Source organism: Cetorhinus maximus, chromosome 29, assembly GCF_964194155.1.
Source record: "Cetorhinus maximus chromosome 29, sCetMax3.hap1.1, whole genome shotgun sequence".
NCBI lineage: Eukaryota > Metazoa > Chordata > Chondrichthyes > Lamniformes > Cetorhinidae > Cetorhinus > Cetorhinus maximus.
In genome coordinates, this window is record NC_135907.1 from 3,225,182 (window position 1) to 3,245,971 (window position 20,790).

Consider the following 20,790-nt stretch of genomic DNA (forward strand, 5'->3'; position numbering starts at 1 on the left):
TGCCCCTCACCTTGAACTTATGCCCCCTCGTGACTGACCCTTCAACTAAGGGGAACAGCTGCTCCCTATCCCCCCTGTCCATGCCTCTCATAATCTTGTACACGTCGATCAGGTCGCCCCTCAGTCTTCTCTGCTTCAACGAAAACAACCCAAGTCTATCCAATCTCTCTTCATAACTTAAATGTTTCATCCCAGGCAACATCCTGGTGAATCTCCTCTGCACCCCCTCCAGTGCAATCACATCCTTCCTATAATGTGGCGACCAGAACTGCACACAGTACTTCAGCTGTGGCCTCACCAAGGTTCTATACAACTCCAACATGACCTCCCTACTTTTGTAACCTATGCCTCGATTGATAAAGGTAAGTGTCCCATATGCCTTTTTCACCACCCCACTAACATGCCCCTCTGCCTTTAGAGATCTATGGACACACACGCCAAGGTCCCTTTGTTCCTCAGAACTTCCTAGTGCCATGCCGTTCATTGAATACTTCCTTGTCAAATTACTCCTTCCAAAGTGTATCACCTCACTTTTCAGGGTTAAATTCCACCTGCCACTTATCTGCCCATTTGACCATCCCGTCTATATCTTCCTGTAGCCCAAGACACTCAACCTCACTGTTAACCACCCAGCCAATCTTTGTGTCATCTGCAAACTTACTAATCCTACCCCCAACATAGTCATCTATGTTGTTTATATAAATGACAAATAATAGGGGACCCAGCACAGATCCCTGTGGTACGCCACTGGACACTGGCTTCCAGTCACTAAAGCATCCTTCTGTCATCACCCTCTGCCTCCTACAACTAAGCCAATTTTGAATCCACCTTATCAAATTACCCTGTATCCCATGTGCCTTTACCTTCTTTATAAGTCTCCCATGTGGGACCTTGTCAAAGGCTTTGCTGAAATCCATATAAACCACATCAACTGCACTACCCTCATCTACACACCTGGTCACCTCCTCAAAAAATTCAATCAAATTTGTTAGGCATGACCTCCCTCTGACAAAGCCATGCTGACTATCCCTGATCAAACCTTGCCGCTCCAAGCGGAGTTAGATATTCTCCTTCAGAAATTTCTCCAATAGTTTCCCTACCACTGACGTGAGACTCACTGGCCTGTAGTTCCCTGGCTCATCTCTACAACCCTTCTTAACTAGCGGAACCATATTAGCTGTTCTCCAGTCCTCTGGCACCTCCCCTGTGGCCAGAGAGGAATTAAAAATTTGAGTCAGGGCCCCTGCGATCTCCTCCCTTGCCTCCCTCAGCAGTCTGGGACACAAATCATCCAGACCTGGAGATTTGTCCACTTTTAAGCCTGCCAACGCCTCCAATATCTTGTCACTCCCTATATCAATTTGCTTAAGAACCTCGCAGTCTCTCTCCCTGAGTTCCATACCTTCATCCTCATTCTCTTGGGTGAAGATGGACGTGAAGTATTCATTCAACACTCTAGCGATGTCCTCTGGCTCCACTCATAGATTGCCCTCTTGGTCCCTTATGGGCCCTACTCATTCCCTGGTTATCTTCTTCCCATTGATATACTTATAGAATATCTTGGGATTTTCCCTACTTTTACCAGCCAGAGGTTTCTCATATCCTCTCTTTGCTCTCCTAATTGCTTTCTTAAGCTCCACCCTGCACTGTCTGTACTCCACTAATGCCTCTGCTGATTTGCTTCCCTTGTACCTGCTAAAAGCCTCTCTTTCCCTTCTCATCGTTACCTGAATATCTCTGGTCATCCATGGTTCTCTGGGCTTGTTTCTCCTTCCTATCACCCTAGAGGGAACATGTTGAGCCTGTACCCTCCCCATTTCCTTTTTGAACATCCCCCACTGTTCCTCTGTAGATTTCCCCACAAGTAACTGTTCCCAGTCTACCTTGGCCAGATCCTGCCTTATTTTACTAAAATCCACTCTCCCCCAATCCAAAACATTTTTCTGTGCTATAAATACCGTAACACACCATGCTGCCCAGAAGAGAGCTTCCTCATGGTGGATATGGTTTCCTTAACCAATCAGAATTTCAGAATGTATTTTCCAGAATCCACTTGCAGCACCTCAGTGACATCGCCCAAAAATGTGACGTTAGGTTCTGCACAGGCACTGAACATCCAGCTCTAAGCCAACACATCTCTCAACCCTTCTCCTGACTCTGTGTTCTCACAGTACTTCACTGACGTACAATCTCCTCCATTTAAATATTGGGAAGACTGAAGCCATTGACTTTGATCCTCACCACAAACTCAGCACTTTAGTTACTGACTCCATCCCTGGCAACCTTTTGATGTTGAATTAGACTGTTCGCAACCTTGGAATCCTTTTGACCCTGACTGATCACATATCCTCTTCAAATAGCCGCCTTCCATTGCCACAATATCGTCTGTCTTCACTCCACTGCCTCAACCTATCCGCTGCTGAAACCCTCATCCATGCTTTTGTCACCTCCAGACGACTATTCCAATGCTCCCTTGGCCAACCTCTCATCTTCCACCCTCCGCAAACTTCAGCTCTTTCCAAACTCAAAACTCTGCTGCCCCATTCCAATCCAATCCTGCACCAAATCCCAATCGGGATTGCTCGCTGATCGACATTGGCTTCTGTTCCGTCAATGCCTCAATTAAAATAATTCTCATCTTCTCTGTCCTTGCTCCTCTCTGTCACTGTAAACTCCTCCACCCCTACAACCCTCCCAGGTGTCTGCATTCCTCCATTTCTGGCCTCTTGCACATTCCAAAATCTGTTCACTTCACCTGTGCCTCCAGCTGCCTAAACCCTAAGCTCTGGAATTACATCCCTCTCTCCTCCTTTAGGACACTCCTTAAAAACTACCTCTTATGTCAAGCATTTGGTCGCTTGTCCTATGTAAGAATATAAGAAACAGGAGCAGGAGTAGACCATTCGGCCCCTCGAGCCTGTCCCGCCATTCGACAGGATCATGGCTGATCTGATGTGGTCTTAACTCCACTTTCCTGTCTGCCCCCTCCCCAATAACCCTTGACTCCCTTGTCAATCAAAAATCTGTCTAACTCAGCCTTGAATATATTCAATGACCCAGTCTCCACTGCTCTCTGGGGAAGAGAATTCCAGACACTAACAATCCTCTGAGAGAAGAAATTCCTCCCCATCTCTGTCTTAAATAGGAAGCATCTTATTTTGAAATTGAGCCCCCTGGTTCTAGATTCCCACGAGGGGAAACATCCTCTCAGTATCTACCCTGTCAAGCCCCCTCAGAATCTTATATGTTTCAATAAGATCATCTCTCGTTCTTTGAAACTCCAATAAGTATAGGCCCAACCTTTCCCCATAAGACAACCCCTTCATCCCAGGAATCAGCCGAGTGAACCTTCTCTGAGCTGCCTCCAATGCAAGTCCTAATATCTCCTTCCTTGTTTTGGCGTTACTTTCTGTCTGTTTACACCTCCTTTGGAGCGCCTTAGGATATTTCGCGACTTTAAAACCCAATACATGAATGCAAGGTGTTGTTGTCAATGCGTAATCTCTAATTAGCAGAGTTAAAGTTTGGGGGAGTCAGTGTTCCACGTTCTGCATTGACCCAAATCACCAGGAGTTCTGAGTGTGGAACTGGCACCAGATTCTTCATTTGTGTGATTCCTGTTAAATCTGCTTCACACTTAAAAATCCTGCAGCACATCTGAAGTTACCATTGTGGAGTCACCTGGAGTCCCAGTGGCATAGCAGGCTTGAAGGGCTGAGTGGACTATTCCTGTTCCTAATGGACTGTCTAACTTGAGCTGGTGCAGCTTCCACAGAAATGTTCTGTCATCTTGAGGGGATGTTACCATTGATTTTCTTTGAATATTGTTTCACCAGTGACACAGACAACATGGACAGCACTGATGCCGCTAACCAGCTTTATTCCTGTACTTTGTATGATATCTTTAGTTCACAAAACAGGGCTGCAAGAAGGGTTAGATTAACAATACATTGCTACATCACAGGACTGGAATTGAGATGCATAACGGTATGAATGACAGGCTTGTTTGCAAAGTGGCCATTTCACAGCGGTGCTGCAGGTCAGAATATTACAGCCCGGCGCCAAGGATAGGAAGAAATCGCTTGCATTTCCATAGCGCCTTTCACGGCCTTAGGACATCTCAAGATCATTCACGATCCACGAAGTGCAGTCAGTAACGTAGAAAACAATTTACAAGTGACAGTCTGCATAAATAGCAAGGAAATTAAGTGGCCTGTTAACCCTGTTTAAATAATGTTGGTCATTCCCCCTATAAAAACAAAATACCGCTGGACATTGAAATGAAAATAGAAATTACTGGACATACTCAGCAGGTTGGGCAGCATTTGTGGAGAGAGGAACAGAGTTAATGGGCTGAAGTTTGCAGGGTCTTTGGGGGCAGGCTGAAGGCAGGAAGGTGCAGCTGTACGCCCAGCATCTTACTGCCACCATGCCAATTTGCCATTAGCAGCAAGGTCCGCCTTCCCGAATCCCAACTCAGCCACTTAACTGGCCAATTCAGGGCCTCTTCACATCTCTGCTAGCTTATTGCCAGCTGTGGGGGTTGGGGGTGTGTGTGGAGGCATTATCATGTGGGGAGACCATCCAGTGAAACCTGGTAGACTCCCAGTGGGCTCTGGTTGCGTGGTGGGGGAGGGGGGCATCCTCCTTTTTGGTCACTCCATGGTCCACAGAACCCCTTGTGGCAATGACCACTACTGCAGCAACGGCACTGCCTGCTCTCAGCGACGCCCCCCTATGCCCCCAGTCAGATCGCCAGGATTAGTCCTGGTGTCCCCAGACACTAATCTGTTTTTGAGTGTGCCTGGCCATCTCTGACAAGGACAGAGAGGATGAGAATTTCTTAAATTGAATTTGGTGTGACCTGTAGGTACAGTTCCAGCAATGGCCACCACTAGCTGCTGAGATGCTGGCCCTCTGATTGGGTGGGCAGGTCTTGGGAGTGGGCCACGATCCTTAATAGGGACAGCAGCCCTTAAGGCAACCACTTAATTGGCCACCACCAGGGACAGGTAAAGAAACAGAGCAGCAGAATTATTACCAACAATTGCAGTTCAAAAAACTGAGAGCAATGGTTATGTTCTGAAATTGTCGAACTCAGTATTGAGTCCGGAAGGTTAGAAACAAAAGGGCTGTTCGACTGAGTGCGGCAATTGGAAGGAGTAGATGATGTGATGAAACCTCTAGGAACATCTCAAACTGTTGACGACCCTGTTTCTTGGATTCACTGTCGTAAGGAGGCAAGATGTGGGAGGAGGAGAGTGGGAGAGGAGGAGAGGTTGTAATGAGGGCATAACAGTGGGAGTAGGAGATTGTGGAAGGAGTCCCAGAGTCCTGGTTAATATTTATACATCAGCGAAACAGATTATCTGGTTATACCACATTGCTGTCTGTGGGAGTTTTGCTGTGAGCAAATTGTTTCTGACATTGAAACAGCAATGACACTTCAAAAAGTATTTCACTGGCGGTGAAGCATCTTGTGGTGTCCTGTGGTTGTGAAAAGTGCTTTATAAGTAGGAGTTTTTCTTTCATCTCATCGAGGATGGAGAGAGGAACAGTGACACTGCTGACAATATTAGGTCTCAGTTAACAAGCTATCATGTCCCTCTGCTCCTGTTAGGTGTTGCCCATCATTTTGTTTTTGTTTTCACAGCAGCTCAGACCACACCACTTCCTGCCATTGGGCTTCTGCCCTCCGGAATTAAACTGTAAAACGCAATGGTTATTCATGCTCATGTCTATACAGATTAAGCCTCCCCCCACCTCACCTCACCTCACCCAGAGTACCCTTGAAAAAATACTGACAATTATAGATGACCCCTTAAGTGTTTCTGCCTGAGAGCCAAATTGGTCATCAGCTGACTGTTTCCAATTTTCCTGTTGCCGTAGCAACCAGCATCATCAGCTTGGTGCTACTAAGTGGTTGCAGTGGCAATCTCAGCTAACACTGACGGGGGGTGGGGGGAAGATTCCTGCTCCCTCTGTATAAGGAAGATTGCTATCAGAGAGTAATCCTTGGATCTTTCCTGCTCACTGGAGGGACCTTCTGGTACAACATGGAGACAGCCATAAACAGTTCGGTCATTGTGGGATGGACAGGTAGCTCCAATCAAAAACTAAATGACCCATGGTACCTAACTGGTTTTGTCATCATCTTGCTGTTTATTGGCATCATCGTCTTCATCATGGTGTTGACCTTGTGCTGCAGTTTTCTGAGGTGCTTTGATACACCCCGACGGTGACGAAAGACGTGAAAACAAAGGCAAGGAACATTTCAGTCTAGGCAGGAATGCTGGAAAATGTCAAACCTGTAAATAATAGTATGATAAATTTGGATATTGTTGGAAATACCTAGCATTCTTATGGTAACTTATCCCTTCTCGAAGCATCTGCAAGCAATGCAGAAAACAAGGACAATACTTTCTCAGTGGCCACCATTTTAGTTTTTGTGCCGAGTTGTTGAATCTCAATCCCACTCAAATTGTTAAATTTCTCATGAGCCTCGTTTGCATTTTAAGTCACAATCTCACTGCATTTATATGTGGAGCAGGATCTTCAGGTCGGCGAGCGGTGGGCGGGCGGGGGGGGGGGGGGGGGGGGGGCGGTGGCGGGGCCTGCTTGCTGATGCGTAAAATGACGCGGGATGATGTCGGGTGGAACTCCGGATGTCACCTCGCGTCATTTCCATTTTCAGGTCGGCGGGGGCGCAGTCAGCTGTGCGCCCGCTGACCTGTCAACAGCCTATTGAGGCCATTAAAAAAATAATTTAGATAATTAGTGGACCTGCGCATCCAACCTTAAGGTTGGCGGGCAGGCCGGGAGCCCTGGCGGGCATCGGAGAAAGCCTGAAAGCTCATCTACGGGCGGGATGAGGTTTCATGAGTGATTTAAAATCTGCACATTGAGTTTCAATAAAAGTTATGGTCATGTCCCAACTCCTGTGACTTTGCCACGTGAGGGGAAATGGAAGGGAAATGTTAGGATGGTTTTTATTAAAAATTTGAAGTCCGATCTCCCTGAGGCAGCACTTAGCCTCAGGGAGATCTGTGCGCTCTTTCACACACATGCGCGAAAGAGCGCACTCCCGGCTGAGGTAATCCCCCCCCGCCCGCACAGGGAGAGCACAGTGCTTCCTGGCAGATGTCACACTGGGCGGGCCTTAATTGGCTCGCCCACTTAAAATAGTTGTGTACTGCCAATCGGGGGTGCCGATCGGAGGCGCGCCTGCTCCCGCACCCCTCCCCCCCGACAGGGGGAAAGTTTTTCCTGTGGAGTCACCATTCGACTCATTGATCATCATCCCACAGTTACGACATCCCAGCAACAAAGTAAGGTCATGGCGACGGTGTGACATCACAAAAATTGATGTCATAGCAATGGAGTGACATCACAGAGACCACCTGACATCACAAATAATTTTCCAATGCTTTCCTCGGGCAAACAAACATTGACAAAAGATGCCAATTGGAAGTCATTCTTGTTGCAGCTGAGAATCTACGACAAATGCTCCAGGTAGCTTATGTTAAGGGTAGTCGTGTGATTAGCACAATATCCAAAATCAGGGCTTCCCAAGAACTCAAGCTGCAGAAATGGTTTGCCACTGCTCTCCATTGTGGCCTCTTTGCTGGAGCACTGTAATATGGGCAGTCTTTCCTTCTGGTATCTGAACCAAATGGCAATCAACATTATGAGTCGAGACTTTGACATATGTTTTGTTGGTTCCACAGGCAGCAGGTACTCTCCAGTATCTTGCCCACACAGCTGTCAAGCGCAGGCAGTGGATTATCAGGAGACTATTTGACAAGGGGGTGCATCACAGCTACCTCTGATGCTTTCTTCTGTCGACATTTGCAATTTTCTCATAGGAGTTGTTGGATAATGACCAAGAGTGTATGTATGAACTGTGGCTGGTTTTTGTTCTGCTTCCCAAGCTCAGGCTCGTTGAGGTCAATTAATGCGTCGTTCAGATAGCAAACTCCAGGATCAAAACAGGTACCTGGTCTGTGTATAGCTCACTTCCACATCAGACAGCCCCTGACCTAGCATGACAACACAGTTAGCACAACACCTCTCTGGAACAGAACTTGCTCACTGGGCACTGAGCAGGTGATTTAACTATCAGGAACCTCAGTTATGTTTAAAGTAAGATGGATTGTGGTAAACAACAGAAGCCTGCCTCTGCATTGAAGTGAATAAATATAATTAATGAAAGTGATTTTGAATCAACAGTGTGTTCTCTGAAGATTTGTTTTAGGGTTCAGTGACCCTGAGGTTCCCATTCTTTAAGGGTTCATTATCCTGGGTGGTGGAGTGGTACTCGACAAAGATGTGGCTATGGGAGACTCACTCTGCTCCAGTTTGGATCTGAACTGTCCTTGAGCTAATGACTGGAGGAGGTAGAGGGAGGAACCAAACAACCTACTCCAGCCTGGGTGGAAACTCATTGGCAATGACAAGGGCAGAGATCAGAGACACAGTCATCCAGTTGCTGCTATTGATAAAGTTGCTTCTTCTCAACTGATTGTCCTCATGCTGCACATGATCTAGTGCTGGTATGGTATGGCTGGGTGAGACCCATTCACAGGTTATTAGCCAATACTGCAACTAGGACGGGGCTTAAGCAGGCTGGAGTGTGGCTCTCACTCTGACCTGCACCCTGCCACTTGGGGCTCTTACATCTGGGATCAGATCTCATTCAGTGCAACCAGGAATATGAAGCTGTGTTCTACATAAGAATTCAGAGCAGGAGTAAGCCATTCCACCTATCAAGCCTGCACAGTCATTCAATTGGATCATGGCTGATCTCCTACCTCAGTTACAACTCCCCATACTATCCCTAGGGTGGTATTTAATGGAGGCGACAGGGATCTCACCTGCCGGCCAGCGAGCCAGTGACAGCCTCATGTGCCTCCTTTGGGGAGGACCCTCTCAGGAGCTTACAAGGCCAGCGGTGGGTTTTCCCTGGGATCGAGCACCCTGGAGGGCGGAAATCCCGCTCCCCTAGAGCTGCCGACCAATCAGAGGCCAGTTGGAGTGGTGGCAGCTGCCGGCAATGCACCCAGGGAGTGGTCAAGGATTGCCACGGGACCCAGACCACAGCTGAGTAAGGGCGGGATGGGGGTGTCAGGGGCTGGGGTTTGAGAGAGAGCGGGGGAGGGGGTCAGAGGCAAGGGCAGGGCATGAGTCACAGTAGCCCCCTACCACTACCCCACCCCCATTCCCAATGCTGGGTTCCTCAATGAGGCACTGAAATCCTTTGAAACCTTTTGGACTCCTTTTTTAAGGAGAGATGTAAATACGTTGAAGGTGGTTCAGAGGAGGTTTACTAGATCTGTACCTGGAATAAGCGGGTTATCTTATGAGGAAAGGTTGCACAGATTGGGCTTGTTTAGAAGAGTGAGGGGTGTCTTGGTTGAAGTATATAAGATCCTGAACGGTCTTGACAAGGTGGACGTGAGACAGGATGTTTCCTCTTGTGGGTGAGTCCGGAACTTGGGGGCACAGTTTAAAAATTAGGGGTCACTCTTTTAGGACAGAGATGAGGAGAAATGTTTTTGCGACTTTGGGACTCTGTTTCAGAAGGCAGTGGAGACGGGGGTCACTGTATATGTTTAAGGCAGAGGTAGCTAGATTCTTGTTAGGCAAGGGAACCAAAGGTTAGATGGGAATGTGGAATTCAAAACATAAACAGATCAGCCATGATCTTATTGAATGGCAGCGCAGGCTCGAGGGGCTGAATGGCTGACTTGTGCTCATTTTTTGTATGTTTGAATGCGGGTCCCACCGAGCCCACAAGCAAGCACGACAGGGTTTTGCTTCTCGGGCTTCCTGTGTGGCCAGTGCCTCACCTGCTGCTTGCCAGTTGAATACCAGCGGTGGTGGGATGAAGCCTTGAAAAGGGCATTAATTGCCCAATTAACGTACTCATTTGGCGGCAGGACAGAAGGCCGTCCACAGTACAGATTTAATCAGGGTAGAGGTGGGAAGGGGGCGGGGTCCCCATCACTCTCAGCAGCTACAGCTGTCTGGAGTGAAGAATTCCAAAGAGTAACAACGCTTTGGAGAAATGTCACCTCATCTCAGTCTTAATTGGCCAACTTCTTATTCAGTGATACCTAAGTTCTATTGCCCGCACACATAAGTTAACACTGCCCTCGCTCATCGCCAACTGGATGCTGTGCAGTTTGTTTATTTAAAAAACCCCTCCAATTTCCCCTCTTTTCTCGTAAAGGTGTTTGCTCCCTGCTATCTCCGAGATGCTGGCTGTTCTTCTGCCCAAGCAAGCCTTCTTTATTTAACATTGGTAATATTGCGTGTCAGTGTGACAGTGCACTGTTGGGGAATCACAGTATTAGGTTACTGAATAATAAACAAATTCCCTGATCAATCTTAATGCACTGGATGCTGCCTTGGTAGCTAACTAACTCTGTACACACCCAGGATTCAAGCAAAGACTAATGCAAACACTTTCAGGTCGAAATGGCTGCACCACACTCGATTGCCAATCCTGATCTGGGATGACACATTCCGCTATTCATTGAATGACGTAGAATTTACTGAACAGAAACAGACCATTTGATCCCAACTGATCACGATGCCAGTGTTTATGCTGCACACAAGTCTCCTTCCAACAATGTTCCTCCTCATGTTTCTTTGTGGTGTGTAACCTGTTTGTTACACTGCATGGTCTCTTTAAGACTGCATCTTAAAGGGGATGTTGACTGTTTGTCACACAGTGCGATACATTCCGGATTGATGTACGGGCTCACACCTGCGCAGCTTCGAGAGACCACTGCTTCCCCTCCTCCCCTCACCCCATCAGCATATTTTGCTATTCTTTTCTCCCACATGTGTTTATCTAGCTTCACCTTAAAGGCATCAATGCTATTAACCTCAACCACTCCATGTGGCTGCATTGGGTTTATTTGTGACTACTTTATATCTATAGACTATAGTTTTGGACTGTGCAACCAAGCGGAAGCGTCTTGCTCTCAGAAGATACTAGATCTGAGAGTGTATAACTATCAGGAAAGTAAACAAGCTGGGGTTCTTTTCCCTAGAACAGAGAAGGCTGAGGGGTGACCTAATTGAGGTCTTGACAAGGTAGATGCAGAGAAGGTGTTTCCACTTGTGGGGGGAGACCAGAACTAAGGATCATAAATACAGAGAAAGAGTCAAAAATAAATCCAATGGGGAATTCAGGAGAAATCCCTTTACCCAGAGAGTGATGAGAATGTGGAACTCACTCCCACAGGGAGTGATTGAGGCAATTTGTGGTATCGATGCATTTAAGGGGAAGCTAGGTAAGCACAGGAGGAGTAAAGGAACAGAAGGACATTCTCATTGAGATGATGAACGGTGGGAGAAAGTTTATATGGAGCATAAACACCAGAAAGAAAGAACAGTAAAAACTGGGAAATAAGAGTACTGGTCTGAACTGTTTTTTTCCCTATTGGGAGCAGACATTGAGCCAAGTGTCCTATTCTCTATATAGTCCCTCAGTACCCTGGGTCTGTGAAGTCACTACCTGAATCTTCTGCAGCAGGGTTATTATATGATCTTTGCCTCTGGCGAGTTGGTACCCATAGCATCCTATCCATTTGCATTTGTGGCTGGCAATTTCACCACATGAAGACCTCTCTCTCTCCTCTAGCCTACTGTTCAAAGTACAGGTGGTGCCAGTTCCTAAGCTGGTGTTGACTTGGGTCAGGGTGATTAACGCAGTATCTTCAGGAAAGCTGGTCTCCTCTTCGTGAAGTGGTGGAGTTACCTCCACATTTTCAGCATCTAAAATGACAGAGAGGGACATGGGTTAACTTTTAATGTAAAGGATTGGTGGAGAGAGAAGTGGCTGGTGAAAGCAGCTATGGTGTGTGCAGTGATATTGATGTTAGAAGGGAAGAAGACTGTGAAGGCACCCTCGCCAATGTTTTCTCCAGTGTTTTCGCTCTCCGCAGCCACGACTCTCCCTCCGCCCACGTTTTCTTCCCCAGGGGAGGCTGTGCAGACAAGCTCTCCCAGAGGCAGCAATCTTCTACAAGAAGGGAGTGTGTTAGTAACAGTCTTGCGACGTGTTTGGTGAATGTTTCTGCTGCTGTCGAATAGTTGGCATGCAGTATGTAAGATGTGAGGTGTAGGGAAAAGAGGGAAGCAATACTAGCGATTGTGAATTGGAGGACCAGGAGTGAAGTGTGGTGCACTGACGATAGGAGAGTGAAGGGAAGCAGGAGAGGGGCGTAGTTAGTAGTGAGGTTGGAGGTGTGGTTGTGTGAGGTCATTGAATTTCTTTCTACATTGTAACCATATTCTAGGAATTAGGTTATTGGTATTGACGTCCTCTGCAGCCATTTCTCACTGGTAATACAAATGTTTCCATGAGAGTATTCTGCTTTTTGCCTCCTGCTGCCAATTGCCTAGACCAGAGGGTCCAAGGAGGCATCTAAGAAGCCAGAGCCCCTTCTCTGTACCTCTTCCAGCCATTTCTGTGTTTAGAAGCATTTCCCTGATGTGTCTGTCAGCAGGTTGAACCTCTTCCTCAAGCAGTGTCAGTGAAACCCGATTTCTCACCCCAAACACGTGGAGAGCCAAGGAATACCGTGGGTGATGGCTGGTTACTGTCCTGGATGATTAGGAGGTCCCAGCACCAGTCTCAAGTGGTCGCTGGGACGGGTCAAATTCCAAAACTCTTATTTGTGGTTCCATTTATGCTGCAACTTTCTTTGCAAGAATCAGCGGATGATACAGCACAGAAGGAGACCATTTGGCCCATTGTGCCTCTGCTATCTCTCTGAGAGCTATCAATTAATTCCCTGTTCTTTTCCAATAACCCTCAATGTTGTTATAAATAGGCTTGTATCAATTGTAGATCTATATTGTGCCATTTCTTCTCCTCATTTATCTATTTACTGATTAATACTTCTGGTGGAGGTCTTGTGGTGCAGTGGGTAGTGTCCCTGCCTCTGAGCCAAAAGCTCTGGGTTTGAGTCCCACTCCAGAACTTGATGGCCAAGGAAGGTGAGTTCATAACGCGGCCAAACAGATTGAGTATTAACCTTCAAATCTTTCCAACACAGGCCAATGGTAGGTGATAAAAGTGGGAGAGATTCTTGGTCAGCCATGTGATGGGAAGAACATTGGAGCCTCTACCCATCACTATCCATAGCTCCAGACTACAACATGAATGGAAAAATGCAAGTTGCCACAGCAACTTGGACTCCCGAGTGATCTGTAAAACAAACAACTGATGGGCAGTTTATAGACTCAGCTGCAGCCTGTGTGGTTTGGTGGGTAGAACTCTTGCCTCTGAATCAGAAGCTTGTGGGTTGAAGCCCAATTCCAGAGACTTGAGAACAATATCTAGGCTGAAGGTGCTGTCTTTAAGATGAGATGTTAAATCAAGGCCCCATCTACCCTTTCAGGTGGGTATAGAAGATCTCTTGGAAGTGCAGAGGAGTTGTCCTGATCAATATTTATCTCTCAATAAATGTAACTAAAACAGGTTATCTGGTAATTATCACATTACTGTTTGCGGGACCTTGCTGTGTGCAAATTGGCTGCCACGTTTCCTATATTACAACAATGACTACGCTTCGAAAAATATTTAATTAGCTGGAAAGCGCTTTGGGACATCCTGAGGTTGTGAAATATGTGTCTTTCTTTCTTATTCTGCTGCTTTGTGAAGATCACATGAGAACACCTATTTTAATCAGTAACTAAATCACAACAGCAGGAGTTTTCAGTATAATCCCTGTTGCTGAACTATTAGGCATGTTTTCTGGATCATAGGGACTGAAGGCTTTTCTATGGGAATTGTCTGAGGTGCTAAATCCAAAAACGTAACAGGCACATCTCATTAAAATTCCCCAGCAGCCTTTAAAGAGCTGCTCACTCCTGCAATTTTCCTCACTTTTGGCATGTTCTTGGTGATATGCACAACTGGGGTGGGGAGGCAGCCTGCTATACCTGTACACGGTGTGACGAAACTGTACACAGCCTGACATACATGGTATGAAAAAACTGTACACAGTCTGATGTATCTGTACACGGTGTGACAAAACTGTACACAGCCTGACATACCTGTACATGGTATGAAAAAACTGTACACAGCCTGATACACCTGTACACGGTGTGACAAACTATACACAGCCTGATATACCTGTACATGGTATGAAAAAACTGTATGCAGCCTGACATACTTGTACATGGTGTGACAAAATTGTACACAGCCTGATATACCTGTACTCAGTATGATATACCTGTACACAGTCTCATATAACTTTAGATGGTACAAGAAAACGGTACACAACCTGATGTACCTGTATACAATCTGTCATATTGGTACACAGTCTGTCATACCTGCATACAGCCTGATGTACCTGTACAGAGTCTGTCACAATTGTACACAGTCTGTCATCCTTGTACACAGTTGGCCACGCCTGTACACAGTCTATTACAGCTGTATACAGTCTGTCATACCTGCGTACAGCCTGAGTGTCCCTGGCCTACACTTTGCCCATTATACAGCATCATTAGGTGAGTCCTGTGATTGGGCACGTGCCACTGTGAATGGGGAATAATACAAGGTGTGGAGAAAAATTCATATCCAACATTAGGTGATGACACATCCCTGAAGAGCTGAATATTGGAACCTGGGACCACTTACGAAGTTTCTAACCATAGTCCCATTAATTTATATATTTCTCAAGTTTTGGTCGCCTGCCCTAACATCTCTTTATGAGGCTCGGTGTCAAATTTTGTCTGATCAACGATCCTGTGAAGTGCCTTGGGATGTTTTACAACATTAAAGATGCTATATAATTGCAGGTTGTTCTTGTTGACATTAACCAGTGTTCTGATTTATCCACCAATAAGGGCACAGCATTAACCCTTTCCAAACCTCCAGATCTACAACATGCAAAACAGCAAATAAGGAATAAGCACAAACAGCATTGACTGGCTGGGGCTGTGAGGGCCAAATTGCCAGGGCTCAGGGTTTGCGGACTCCAAACCCCTCGACCCAATATTAAGGTAGCTGGCAAAAGAACCAGGCCAACATGAAGGCTAATTGAGTTGTTGTGATCTGACATGTGCTGCTTGAAAGGGCAGTGGAAGCAGATTCAATGGTAACTTTCAAAAGGGATTTGGATAAATATGCAGGACAATGGGGAAAGAGTAGGGACTAACTGAATGACTCTTTCAAAGAGATAGCAAAAGCACAATGGACTGAATGGCCTCCTTTGGTGCTGATCACTCTCTGGTTCTATATTAAAGCGTCACTTTAAAAATGTTGGGAATCAATAAATGATACAATGAACTGACATCAGAAACTTGCTCTTCAAACACTGATCATCCGGTTCTTCTTGGGCCCATTCCTGAAAACACGCTGGCTTCCCTTTGAAAGCTCGGGTAGACACAGAGCAAAGCTCCCTCAAATCCGCCCCACAAACATGCCTCAGTTCCCAACTTGACAAGGGAGGACAGGGTGTGACTGTCTCCACTCCTCACACCTGTCAACCTTTTCCCTTTGACCATTGAGAAAGCAACTACTGTGGAGTTAGGGTGAGGTTTTACAGTGCAGACTGATGTGTCCCCAGCAGGCTTCCCACACTCACCCCACCGGCAGAGAGAGAATCAACCCCTTTCACCTGGATTGGACTGCAGGTCTTGGGGCGCACAGGCTGGTGCCTAACTCGCTGCCGTACCCAACTGACCCTTCGACTCTTTTCAAAAAACCCCTCAAAGATACTCTATGACTCTTTAATCAGAGCTTTCAATATTTTACATCGGAGTGGTTAGTCCAAGGTAACAGGATTCTTAAGTCCCCTGTGAGGTCTTGATCCACTCAACCAAACTGCATTCAGGTAGACTGATGTGTTGGACAATCTCACTGCTGAAGCTGTAGGACCCTTCATGATCAGACTCCTCTGTGCCTTCTTCCATTGATCCTGGCTGTGACCAGAATTTGCAGGGACTGCCTTCCTTCTGTGTCCGCTCTGTAAATTCCAGGCTCCCAGTCCGGTGGAACTCTTTGTAAGCTCCCTTGTGGCTGTGTTGCTCCCTGTGGAAAGCAAAGTGCTGCCGTGGGTTTTGACTGTCTGTGTCCATTACAGTGCTTGTCCCGGAGTCATGGTGCTCACTGCCCTGGGGGCCCACCGAATCCAGCTGATCGGAGCTCAGGGTGAGTTCTGAATCGCAGTCTCTCTCCAGCGGCCAGAAAACATCATCTTCATCTGTGATTTCTTTACAAACTGAAAGAAATTGAAGGTGATAAATCTGAGTAAATTGGGCCTATATTCTTTGGAAATCAGAAGAATTACAGGCGGTCTCATTGAAAGATACAAGATTCTGATGGGATTTGACAGGGTAGGCACTGAGAGGTTGTTTCCCTTAGCTGGAGAATCTAGAACATGAGGGCACAGTCTCAGGACAAAGTTGGGTGGGGGGCGATAATTTAGGACTGAGATGAGGAGAAATTTCTTCGCTCGAAGGGTTGAAGCTTTGGAATTCTCTACACCAGAGGGTTGTGAATGCTCCATCATTGAATATATTTAAGGCTGCGATAGACAGATTTTTGGTCTCAGGGAATTGAGGGATATGGGAGGTGATTGCATTGAATGGCGGAGCAGGCTCAATGGGCCGTGTGGTTTATTCTTGCTCCAATTTCTTACGTTCTTATGAAATAGTGACACTGTCATGAATTACACAGAAGTTACTCGCCATTCTGTCCAACTGTTTATGCTCCACATCTGCCTCCTCCCATGCTGCTTCAGTCCACCCTATCAACATTTCCTTCTATTCCTTTCTCCCTCATGTGTTTATCCAGTGTTTCCTTTAAATGATCAATGGCATTCACTTCAGCCACTCCCTGCGTTAGAGAGTACCACATTCTCACCACCCTCTGGGTAATGAAATTTCTCCTGAATTCCCCATTGGATTTATGAATGACTTATACTGATGGCCCTTTTGGTTTCCCCTTCAAGTGGACATCCTCTCCATGTTTACCCTATCAGTACTTTCATCGTTTTAAGGACCTTGAACAGGTCACCGCTCAACCGTCTCTTTTCCAGAGAAAATAATCCCAGACTATTCAATTTTACCTGACACTATAATCTGGGATCATCAAAGTAATGGAAATTTCAACAACAAAACAGAAACTGTTGTAAGTCTCCCCCACCATGAAGAAAAACTTGCAAAGGCTTGAGTGGAGCATGAACACCAGCGTGGAGTGTTTGGGCTGAATGGCTTGTTTCAGTGCTGTATATTCCATGAGACTATATGTGCAAGAAGTTGTTAGAATGTGCAGAAAATTCATGTATCTAAGTGATGCCCTTGGATTGTGTGTGTTAGGCTGAGGGAGGTTAAAAAATAAACAAGCATTCTCACTCCTGATTTCTTTTCAGATATTTTTAGTGAGGCTTATGTGTGAACCAGTAATAAAGGCAAGACCAAGATTGAGAGGGGAGGGGAGGGTCGATTGGAGTGGGGAGTGGGGCAGGGTGTTGACCAGGTGGGCTGCAGCTCCTGGGGTCCCATGGGGGAGGAGTCATAGGCTTCAGAGGCAGGAGGTCAAGGATCTGGAGGGAAAGATCGGCAGGAGGAGGGGTGATGGAATGGGAGGCCTGGTGGCGATAGGGGGGTGGAGATTGAGGACCCGGTGTGGGGCGGGTGGGGAAGAATCAGAACCTCGTGGAGGGTTCTGAGGTCTCAGTGGGTGAAGGTCATGGAGAGGTGCCCAATTGTGGAGGCTTCTCGGACTGGCGCCTGGGTCCAGGAGGCACTTACCTCCTGAATCTGCCAAGCCCTCACCTTAATGACGTTGCTGGAATACCAGATATATGGGAACCTGCCTGATCAGAGATAAAGCTGAAAAGTAAAATTACAATGAAACTCGGAGCCTCATTATCATATTTAAAATTCCCACCAGCCTCCTCCAAGTGGGTTGGCAGCCAGTCCACCTCCCAGTTTCAGTTAAAATTGGAAATGGGCTGCTTGGAAGCAGGTTTGAGTCCAGAAATAGATTTTTCAGACGTTAACACCTCACCCAACACAAAATCACTCCTTTTCTTTGGTTAAGACTCCCCCCATTGAATACAAAAGCAAGGAAGCTATGCTAGACTTTCATAACACACTGGTTTCCTCAGCTGGAGCACTGTTGTCCAATTCTGGGCACCGCACATTAGGAAAGATGTCCAGGCGTAACAGAAGTGGCTTCAACCTTTCTCTGGTGAAGGAACCCTATAATATATTGTGAAGCTCTGTGGAACCCCCAACCCTCTCTCCCTCCCCATCTCCTGCCGTATATATATGAAACAAATATTAAAACAAAGTAAAACGCTATTGAACGAATGAACGAAAATACAAAAATTTCAATGATTATTTTTCATTAATAAGAACAATATACCTTGAAAAATTGGGTACAGTTTTCGGAAGACCTGAAAAATTGTGTGGAACCCTTTAGGGATACTCGTAGAACATATGAACAAGGAGTAGGAGTAGGCCATTTGGCCCTTCGAGCCAGCTCCGCCATTCAATAAGATCATAGCTGATCTGATAGTAAAGTCAAATCTGCATCCCGCCTATCTCCAATAGCCTATCATCCCCTCGCTTACCAAGAATCTACCCACCTCTGCCATAAAAATATTCAAACATCCTGCTTCCACCGCCTTTTCATGAAGAGAATTCCAAAGAATCACAACTTCTGAGTGAAAAAATTTCGCCTCATCTCTGTTTTAAATGGATGACCCCTTATTTTTAAATAGTGACCCCCTAGTTCTAGATTCTCCCACAAGAGGAAACATCCTTGCCACATCCACCCTGTCAAGGCCCCTCAGGATCTTATATGTTTCAATTAAGTCGCCTCTTACTCTCTAAACTGCAGTAGATACAAGCCTAGCCTGTCCAAGCTTTCCTCATAAGACAACCTGCCCATTTCAGATATTAGTATGGTAAACCTTCTCTGAACTGCTTCCAACGAATTTATTCCTTAAATAAGGTGACCCAATACTGTACACCGTGCTCCAGATGTGGTCTCACTAGTGCTTTGTGTAACTGAAGTACAAACTCCCTACTTTTGTATTCAATTCCCTTCGCAATAAATGATATCATTCTATTAGCTTTCCTAATTACTTTGCTAAACTGCATACTAGCCTTTTTGCGATTCATACACTAAGACAACCGGATCCCTCTGCATCTCAGAGCTCTGCAATCTCTCACCATTTAGATAATATGTTTCTCTTTTATTCTTCCTGCCAAAATAGACAATTTCACATTTACCCACATTATGCTCCACTTGCTAGATCTTTGCCCACTCATTTACTATCAATAAATTTTTGTAGCCTCCTTATGTCCTCTTCACAACTTACTTGCCTACCTATCTCTGTGTCATCAGCATATTTGGCAACCATCCCATCCATCTCTTCATCCAAGTCATTTATATAAATTGTAAGCAGTTGAGGTCCCAGCACTGATCCCTGTGGCACTCGTTACATCTTGCCAACCTGAAAAAGACCCATTTATGCCTACTCTCTGCTTCCTGTTAGCCAGCCAATCTTCTATCCATGCCAAAATGGTACCCCCTACATCATGAGCTTTTATTTTCCGCAATAACCTTTGATGTAGCACTTTATCAAATTCCTTCTGCAAATCTAGGTACAGTACATCCACCAGTTCTCCTTTATCCGTAACACATGTTACTTCCTCAAAGAACTCCAATAAATTGGTTAAACATGATTTCCCTTTCACAAAACCATGTTGACTCTGCTTGATTACCCTGAACTTATCCAAGTGCCCTGCTATAACTTCTTTAATAATAGCTTCTAACATTTTCCCTACGACAGATGTTAAGCTAACTGGCCAGTAGTTTCCTGCTTTCTGTCTCCCTCCCTTTTTGAATAATGGAGTTGTATTTGCTATCTTCCAATTTAATTGGACCTTCCCCGAATCTAGGGAGTTTTGGAAACCTTTTGGGGTTGCTCGTGGAACCCTTTAGGGATACTCTTGGAATCCTATAGGGATGCTCATGGAACCCTTGGGTTACAGCAAACACTGCCTTAGAAAGGGTGCAGAGGAGATTTACCAGAATGATAACGGGGGTGAGGGACTTCAGTTAATGTGGACAGACTGCGGAAGCTGGGATTGTTCTCCTTGGAGCAGAGAAGGTTAAGGGGAGATTTAATAGAGGTATTCAAAATGATGGGCGGCTTTGTTAGAGTATATAACAAAATATATAGGGAAAGTGGAAGAGGGACACAGATTTATAGGTAGAGGTGAAAAATGAATTTATACAGTGCTTTCCACAGCTCTTGGATGTCCCAAAGCACCACAACCAAGGAAGTACAGTTTGAGACGTTGTCACTGTATAATGTAGGAAATGCAGTAGCCAATTTTCATATAGCAAGCTCCCACAAATGAGCTAAATTACCAGTTAATCTGTTTTGTTGCTATTGGTTACAGAGAATATACAGCACAGAAACAGGCTGGTTTTTATAATCTCCCAAGGATCTCCTCCCATTCCATCCACCTCATCTCAGCCTTTCAGCACCTTCTCCTTTTCCTCTCATGTAATCATCTAGTTTCCTTTTGAAAGCATCTAAGCCTGGGTCTGTCCTGTGGTAGTGTGTTCCACATTTTAACCAGGGATTAATGTTGGTCAGGGCACCAGGAGAACTTCCCTGCTCTTCTTCAACACCTGTGACGGAAAGGCTTAGGCTCACCTGAGAGGACAGGCAGTTAGAGCCTTTGGTTAATGTCTTATCCGAAAGACAGAAACTCTGCTAATGTCGCGTTCCTGCA

The 20,790-nt window shown here is 45.9% G+C and overlaps 1 protein-coding gene across 2 annotated transcripts in view; it reads right to left on the reverse strand.

Annotated features, from left to right (window-relative positions):
- Positions 1-15,742: 15,742 nt before the first annotated feature.
- LOC144669553 (ankyrin repeat and fibronectin type-III domain-containing protein 1-like) overlaps positions 15,743-20,790 on the reverse strand; it is a 115,411-nt gene continuing 110,363 nt past the window's right edge. The window contains exon 19 of one of the 2 annotated variants that reach the window (XM_078532036.1): positions 15,743-16,238. In XM_078532036.1, the coding sequence (XP_078388162.1) occupies positions 15,814-16,238 (425 nt within the window). In that variant the 3' untranslated portion in view covers positions 15,743-15,813. Of the gene's footprint in view, positions 16,248-20,790 lie in introns of both variants that reach the window. The other variant, XM_078532035.1, reaches the window with a different exon arrangement.